The 8,901-nt window shown below is 44.1% G+C and overlaps 1 protein-coding gene across 8 annotated transcripts in view; it reads left to right on the top strand.

Annotated features, from left to right (window-relative positions):
- Window positions 1-5,846, top strand: part of NHSL1 (NHS like 1) — a 249,052-nt gene extending 243,206 nt beyond the window's left edge. For 7 of the 8 annotated variants that reach the window (XM_082633918.1, XM_082633912.1, XM_082633919.1 and 4 more), the window contains one exon: window positions 3,115-5,846. In XM_082633918.1, coding sequence (XP_082490044.1) covers window positions 3,115-3,850 — 736 coding nt within the window. In that variant the 3' untranslated portion in view covers window positions 3,851-5,846. The remainder of the gene's footprint in view (window positions 1-3,114) is intronic. The other variant, XM_082633917.1, reaches the window with a different exon arrangement.
- Window positions 5,847-8,901: the final 3,055 nt, after the last annotated feature.

The raw sequence follows: 8,901 nt of genomic DNA on the forward strand, positions 1-8,901 counted from the left end.
TGGATAGATAGATGCAGGCTAACTTTTAGTAGATGGATGGATGGATGGATGGATAGATAGATGCAGGCTAATTTTTAGTAGATGGATGGATGGATGGATGGATGGATAGATAGATAGATGCAGGCTAATTTTTAGTAGGTGGATCGTTAGATAGATAGATAGATAGATAGCTAGATAGATAGATAGATAGATAGATACAGGCTAATTTTTAGTAGATGGATGGATGGATAGATAAATGCAGGCTAATTTTTAGTAGATGGGTGGATGGATAGATAGATGCAGGCTAATTTTTAGTAGATGGATCGTTAGATAGATAGATAGATAGATAGAGAGATACAGGCTAATTTTTAGTAGATGGATGGATGGATGGATGGATAGATAAATGCAGGCTAATTTTTAGTAGATGGGTGGATGGATAGATAGATGCAGGCTAATTTTTAGTAGATGGATAGATAGATATAGACATAGATAATATATTAGCAGACATAATAGGAAGCCATCTAAAGTCTGTGATTTTTAGGGCTTTATTTTATATCCTTCAGTACCTAAGCTAATAATCTAAATTAAAGAATATCTAAATTGAAACACAGCTTTCAAATTTTATAATGCAAATTAATTCACTTCAGATTTAAAGCCAGATGGAAAATGTAGAACACCAGTTGAGGTGTGAAGTTTTTATCTTTATTGAAGTAATTAGTTTTTAAGCCAGTGTTAATTGTTCAAGCGTTTTTTATAGCCATTTTCCTTAGAAATACACACACATATTTATAGTCTGTGTGTATATATACATACATATATGCAGAGAATTCATATATTTAGTTTTAATTCTCATTTTAGTGGGCAGTTACTCTTGAGAAACAACAATACTTTTATAAATTCCCGTCTTCTGTCTTCATTCTAAATCTACAATTAAAGGTTGTAGCTTTAATCAAGCATAGCTATGGCTTGTTATGTGGATCTCAGCACACCTTCTCCATTTAAAAGCCAAACAGAAAAGCCACATTTAAAAGCCACAAACCAATACCTACAAGAATCAGATGAGCAGAGATGTCTTTGGGAAGCAAACAGTATAAATTGTGAGGTCATGTGCTCTACTGGAAAGGTATTCCATCAGGTCCTACTTCTTGTGTTAAGCTGTATGACTTCACTCTCTAGACCTCGATTACCTTCTCTGGTCAGACCAAACCACCTAAATGTTTTCCAGTTCTGAAATTCTGAGATGTTATTGTTTCTGTGGTTTTTGTCAGTGGGTCAGCAACTTAACTCCAGAGCAGTGCTCTTGCTGACAGTTGAATAGAACTGTTGAACCAAAGTATCATAGGCCAGTCTCTGCTGTCCTAAAGGGGCTGGTGCTATGTCAGCTCTGGCCACCCCCTTCTGCCTCTTAATTGGGTTTTTACCACTTCCTGTCTTCCATTTTAGTGGCTTCTTTTTGGCCAGAAGCACAGAGAGGACCCTGGGAGCACCAAGCCCAGGGCAGCCATCACGGGCCCATCCTCCCCTGTGGCTCGATGTGCAGGACAGGTAAAAACAGCACTAAAGCCTGAGCTGCTGGCAGGAAGGAAGAATTATATTTCCCTAAATGACACTCAAAGGTTTGTTAGGCATCTACTCTTTGCCTGACACTTTATGGCTATGACTGCATTTATCTTTATTGATAAGCCTCTGAACTATCTACTGTTATTCCTCTTTTCCAGATAGGAAACAGGATCAGAAAGTTTAACTTGCCCCAGTTTACAGAGCAAGGAAGCTTTAGCAGTGGGTGAACCCAGGTCTATGTGACTCCAGAGGTCCTTTATCTCATTGAATCCTCACAAACCTGTGAGGTTGTTATCATCATCCACATTTTACAAGTCTGAAAAACTTGTAAATAGATGAGTAACTGGTCCAGGGTCACACAGCTAGAAGTTGCTCAGATTCAACTCTTAATCTCTGTGTTCAGATAGCATCCTCTCAACCTTTGCCTGTTGCAGGTTCTAGAATTTTATAGCAGAAAAAGAGGTATAACCACACCTTTAGTAAATATATCAAGTTTCCTTACAGCCAGTCCACCTGCACTTAGCTGAGAGATTCCTCCCACACTGAGTTGTTGGTATGAAGAGACCTGCAAGGGGCCACTTGGCACATCTGCTTTATTTTCTCTAATGCATTCTCAGCAGAAGACACGTTGAGCCAGGGAGATTCTTAGAGACTGGGTATAAGAAATTCCCCCAGGACAGTTTTACTTTTCCTGAAGGCCCCTCCTCTTTCACCTTCTACCCACATCCCTCACATTTGCTTGCTCGGCTAGTGGTTCTCTGCAGTCAGCTAACAGGATCTGATGTGGAAGGTTCACTCTTCTTTTCCAGAAAATTCGATTTCTAGGAGTTGGCGAATGGTCCAGTAAGAGCCAAGGAAAACTGGTTTTATGCCAAACTCTAGAATGATGGCGAATGTAAAGTTGCAGGGTTGTTCTAGAACCTAAGGTGGGGGCCTGTCTCAGTATGTGGGACATTCTAGGAGCTGGCTTGTCTATTAGGCCAGTGGTCCCCAACCTTTTTGGCACCAGGGACCAGTTTCATGGAAGACAGTTTTTCCACGGGGTGGGGGTGGGGAGGATGGCTCAGGCGGTAATGTGAGCAATGGGGAGATGAAGCTTCGCTCACTTGCCCGCCACTCACCTCCTGCTGTGCGGCCCGCTTCCTAACAGGCCCCGCTACCCCGCGGCCCGGGGGTTGGAGACCCCTGTATTAGGCCATTCAAGTGCCAGCACCATGAAATTCACTCAGCATCAGTCCCATATAGAAGAGTTAAGTAAGAAATGGCAATTATTCAAAACGTTGGAAATGGTCCTCTCCCAAGTAAGATAATATGATGTTTGAGATTTGTTTCAGAATAATCCAGTGAGGGTAGAAATGAAAACAGGGTGGCCATAAGTTAATAATTATCACAGCTGGGTCATGGGCACACATAGTAATACAATGAGCTACTCTTTTTGCCCGGGTGTTTGGTACTGTCCATAGTGAACATAATAGATGGTGACCTTAATGTGCGGTGAGAGAAGCAGGGTGGATGTGGTGGGCCTCCAGTGGCCCACCAGGAACTCACCTTCATCTTAACGTCCTTAAATCTCAGGTCTAAGAGGAAAGTCCTGGGCCGTAAAGATTCCGATGATGATCACTCCCGAAACCATTCTCCCTCCCCGCCAGTGACACCCACTGGTGCTGCCCCCAGCCTGGCCTCCCAGAAGCAAGTGGGATCGATTCAGAGAAGCGTCCGGAAGAGCAGCACCAGCAATGACAACTTCAAAGCTCTGCTGCTGAGAAAAGGGAGTCGGTCAGACACCAGTGCCCGCATGTCTGCAGCCGAGATGCTCAAGAGCACCGACCCCAGATTCCGGAGGTCAAGGTCGGAGCCTTCGCCAGACACCCCCGAGAGCCCATCAAGCTGCTCCCCGAGCAAGAACAGAAGGGCCCAGGAGGAGTGGGCCAAGAACGAAGGCTCGATGCCTCGGAGTCTCTCCTTTTCTGGCCCCAGGTACGGCCGCAGCCGAACTCCGCCTTCCGCCGCCAGCAGCCGGTACAGCGTGCGGAACCGGATCCAGAGCAGCCCCATGACCGTCATCTCAGAGGGCGAAGGGGAAGCCACGGAGCCCGTAGACAGCAGGGCTCTCCGGGCCCTGGGCGCTGCGAGGGGACGTTCGCTGGAAGCACTGGCGGGGCATGGCGGGGGTGAGGGCAGCCTGCTCTGTGCAGGGCAGCCCGCTGCCTCGTGGGGGGCTCAGGCTCCTGGCCCCACGGAGGGGCGGCCCAGCGCAGAGGGCACGGATCCATCAGAACAGCGTGGAGGTCCCCAGAGGGAAGAGAGCTAAGGGCAAGAACCTCCCAGGTGATGTGGGGAGATGTGCAGCACACCGCTCTGGGAAGCCTGACGGGTACCCTTCCCTGCCTTGTCCGTGGATCCCGCTCAGCATGTGTGCTGTGGACCCAGCACGGCCGGCCCCGCAGCGGAAAGGGAGGGCTATTTAGACTCACTTGGCACTTGCCCTGTGGCTTAAAAGCAAGTAGAAGCTTAACTTCTAAAAGTGCTTCCTGGGGAAGATTTTTTTTTTTCTCTCTCTAAATGCTGGGTGTGTGCAGGGATGTGTATGTGTGTGCATTTGGAACACTTTTTATGTTAAAAAAAATACAAACAGCATGTACAGAAATAGGAGAGACAGCGTTAAGCTAGGTAGAGTAATGGAGCCTTCTGAGCAAGGTGGTAACTGCTTTAAAAGTATTACGTTCATGGAAATTAGTGAGTTCCAAAAGAAGGGAGAGGACCATTACTTCTGAGAAAGAGGGGGTAGATTGGCTGGTTCTGAGCGCACAGAACGGGTGGGGATGTGCACAGGTGTGCTTTCAAGGGGAGCCATGTAGTGGTTACCCCAAAAAGTTGGTAAGGGGCTAAGTGACGCATTGGTTCAGGTACTTTTTTCTGGGGAAAAAAGGCTTTGTTTCTTTTTTGTAAAAATGACAGATACGTGGACATGGCAACGCTGTAACTCGGAGTCTGCTGCTGTGCAGCCACAGACACACAACTTCTAGCCTGGTTTGTAGAAATGTGGGTAATTTTTTAATGACTTTCGTCCTTGAGCAGCAGCTGAGACCTCCTTGGGGAGCTGAAATGACAGTGGCACATACAGAGAGGGTAACAGATGAGAAAGGAGAGAGGAGTAAGTGATACACTGCTGGAATTTGTTTCCTGCTTATTAAATAAAATTATTTTTCAGAATTAAATTTTAAAACTTGCACTACAGAACTGTGGGTGGAGCCTTTCCTTTTACAACTTTTTTTTTTTTTTAAACCAGAGTTTGAACTTCCATTTGGCAATTTCTTATCACTTGAAACGTCAACATTTGCTAACTTTTGGATATCCTTTTGGCTACACCAAAGAAAAAGTTAATGCTATTTTTCCTTGAACTGCCTGCCGTATCGTGTCCTCACTTAGAAAGGTTTATCAAAATCTATTATATATTATCTTACTTTGAAGAAAATGCTGAATAGCTCTTTTTGGTCAAATAAACTGATAAAAATTGGCAGGCCTTGGCTCTTAATTAGCCCTGGGAAATGAATTTTTAGATTAAAAAGATTTTTTGCATCATTTGGTTTGTGTGTTTTTATATTTTTTACAAATAATTGAGTTCACTAATTACCTTCTAATCTTCTCCGGTTAGAATTTTAACACTTTTAGACATGGAAGAAAAGCGTGTAAAGTATTTATTTTTATGTGATATTCTTGTGACCACTTCCAACTGCCATGTACATAGACTCCTATATTTGTTGGTTAAATAAAATCAGTCTTGTCTTCTTCATCAGAAGGACTTAAGATGAGAGTACTGAGATTATTAGCCTAAATACAATGCAGCTGCCAATTATCATCTTTCTTGGTATGAAAATATCATCTAAAAGTTGGACTGCACAGGCCCAATCATCATAAGGCTTATACAATAAAACATTAGGTACCCATTTTAGACACGTCTTTGAGATAAAAACAAACCTGAAGAATTGAGACTCCTTCCATCCTCTGAAGAAAACAAAACACGTCTTTTCACACAACCAGAAATCAAGACCTGACATTTGGCCAAGAGCAAAAGGACTTTCTACCACTTGGAGCAAGCGTCTGCTACATTGGGCGCAAGAATCTTTTCTTCTAAATTTTAGAAAAGTGGCATTGGCTTTTGAATATGAAATCTTTTCACAGCTACCTAAAAAGGATGAGAATGTACGTGGATATCAGAAAACAAATTTAATATATAAATCATTTATGTTGAAGGTAAGATAAGCACCCTCAAAACTAATTATAAAGTTTTTTTTAAATCCCCATTTTTAAAGGAAAAATATATTAAGTTTTTTAATTTGCTTTGAATAAAACAATTGTAAAGTAAACATTTGAACCTTTTTTGTTCTTGCTGTTTGTACATGCATTTTTGAATGGTGAGCTAGGTCTTCTGGTTACAGAACTGCTGAGTGCTTCGCTGGATACAAACAGAACGGCAGTGATGACCAGAAGGTGCCTGTGGGAAGTGGGGACCCAACAGAGAGGAAATAGACCATCATAGACACTGTGGGTTGTGCCATCCAAAAGGACCTAGGGAAAAGCAACTCTAAAAGGTGTCCTATGGACTTTTGAATAAAATCCCAGTAAGGTATCAACTGAGAGTTCAGGTGATGTGATGTGTAGAGAGATGCAAGAACTTCTCACAGCATGGTTGAAATATAGGGAGACAAGGATCTAGACTTACCCCGGCAACACACGGCATCTTCAGCTTTGCTACTTTGTGGGGCTCGATACTGTTAATGCCCCGTATATATTTAAAAACTCAGTGAGGACAGACTTATTGACTCTTCCCTATACCCCGAGAGTTCAAAGCCCCAGGGCTAAGCTATTTCCACCTTGTTTTTCTAAGAGTTGGGAGAGAAACAAATGACCATTTGGTCTGTCAGTTGGAAGCAGCCTCCTCAACTTTCATCTGATTTCTGCCCTCCTATTTCTGAAAAATGTTGATTGAAACCATTGCTTCTCCTGTGGGAATGAGAGCGTATTTGTTTGGGGAATCACAAGGACAAGGAAAGAAAAGGAGGCATTTCTGTTTCTCCATCTTATTTCCCATCCACCAACACCACGCCCAGCTCTGGGGTGGGTGTCCCAAGGAGGACAGGGGAAACACAGGATTCGTTTTCTGCATTAATGTGTTTTCAGCACATAAACTGAATTTGAACAATTGTTTATATTGCTGGGATGCCATCATGAAATGGGTACAATAGGATAATTTCGCGGACATTAGGATATGGTTGGGCGGGTAGGGGGAAGGAGGGTCTTTCGAATAAAACATGGACCCGATTCTTGAGGTTCTGTAATAAGCTATTCAGTTACTATAATATAGTTTCTTTCAGTGAGCTGCCCTGAACTTCCTTTCACACAGGCCAGCCTTCATTCACAGAACGAGAACTAGAGCAATCTGTAGTCACTTGTTCAGCCTTGAAAAAAAAAAAAAGCCCTTTATTAAATACTTCTCATGTGCTAGGTAAGGAAGAGAGAGTTCCAAGATAGAAAAATGTGGATGAGAGATCATTAAGGTGCTTCCAACCTGGTGAAGAAGACATACAGTGAACTGTCAGAGTAGACGAAAAGGAAGAACCCTGGGCAGACGTTGCTGTGCGCCCTCCCGCACCCTGTGAGTTCCCCTTTACCAACAGAACACCTGGTCAGTCAGCCAGTGCAATGGGGAGCTCTGGGGAAAAGATCACTTACCTAAGGAGTCCTGTGGTGGACAGAAACAGCTATGTCCTTTTCCACTGTCTTGCTTGGTCTTCGGCAAGAGACTAGCAATACACCAAGTAACATACTAGTGTACCGCCCACCCCACCAGCTCCCACAATCCAACGGGCCATGTGGCATGGTTTTGGCCAGTGAGACTGGCAACAGTCTAGGAGTTCCCAAGAGAGTTGCTTTCCTTATGTAGGTGCCATCCCCTTCCTCCTTTTATCCCTAGAATGGGTGGGAGGCTGGACGACGAACAGTACTCTTGCAACCTTTGAGACACCAGTAAGGACGGAAGAAGCCACATGTTGTTGAAGGCGGAGGAGAAAGGAGCGTGGTCCATTGATGACAGCCAGAGTCACTGCACCAGCCTCGGGCTGTCTACCTCCAGACCCGCTGGGTAAGTCATTTGTCACCTGCTTTGCAGTTGAGTGGTACTGTTCTCAGAGGAAGGTAAGAGAGGGGTTGGCTATGGTGAACCTGAGCTAAGAGTGTACGAATGAGGAGGATTTTGCTGAACAGGGGAAGCTGGCAAACGAAAGACACTCCAGACGGAGGGGATAGCATGAGCAGAGACACAGAAGCAAAGTGTTTAGAGGAAACCAAGGAGCTAAAATAGGAAGTCTCTAGAAAAACAAAGTGGGACATGAGACTGGAAAGGTCATCTCAGGCAAGAATGTAGAGGGCCTGGGATGTCATCCCAGGTAATTTGGGTTATGTTTGTAGTACTGGGAAACAATGAAGGTTTTTAAAAGGGGGAATGATGTGACCTGCCCTGGGTCTTAGCCTTTTCTCAAGCCACTCTCTCCCTTGGTAACTGCGTCTAATCCCATAGCGTTACATTTATGTAATATATACCCGTCACTCCTGAGTGTCTTCTGTCCTGACTTCGTCCATGAGCTCCAGTATATCAGTTGCCTACTCAGAATCTGCATTTAGAGCTGTTTTAAACTTAAATATATCCAAGCCTTTATCGATGGGCGTTACCATTCACACAGTGGCTCAGGCCCCAAGTCTAGGCTCATCCTTATGGCCTCTCTTTTCACCCCACATCTAAACCAGAAGCAAGTCATGTCAACCGTATTGCCAAAATATATCACAAATCCAATCACTTCTCACCAGTTCCACTGCCACCTCTCAGGTCCAAACTATTATCTCTTGACCAGACTACTGCAGAAGCTTCCCAGCTGGTCTTCTTCCCTTTGTCATGCATCTTCAACCACCCTCAATTCACCTTACAAAATCTGCTTTGAAAAACAATTCAAGCACTCCCCTGCTTGAAACGTTCCAAAGACTAGATATTACAATTGGAATAGGCTTCTAACTTCTAGCTGTGGCCTTCAAGGCCTTTAAGATCTGCCACTATTCCCGTCACTCAAAAGGTTCGCCTCATTCTTCTTTCTGTGCCGATAGATGCTACTTCTGGACTTAGAGACGTTATTCTAACTATTGGAAAGAAAGGTGCCTGTATTTCTATGCTGGTTTAGGTTCCTTAGGAAGTAGACACTGTAACACGTTTGAAAGGAAAAGGGAGGAAAGAGAATGGGGCAGGCAGAGCTATCACCCTGCAGTACTGATCAGTCAGCTAGGTCCTTTATCAGTGTCTTGCTTGGTCTTTTG

This window comes from Mesoplodon mirus (assembly GCF_964341445.2).
Source record: "Mesoplodon mirus genome assembly, chromosome: 10".
NCBI classification, from domain to species: Eukaryota; Metazoa; Chordata; class Mammalia; order Artiodactyla; family Ziphiidae; genus Mesoplodon; species Mesoplodon mirus.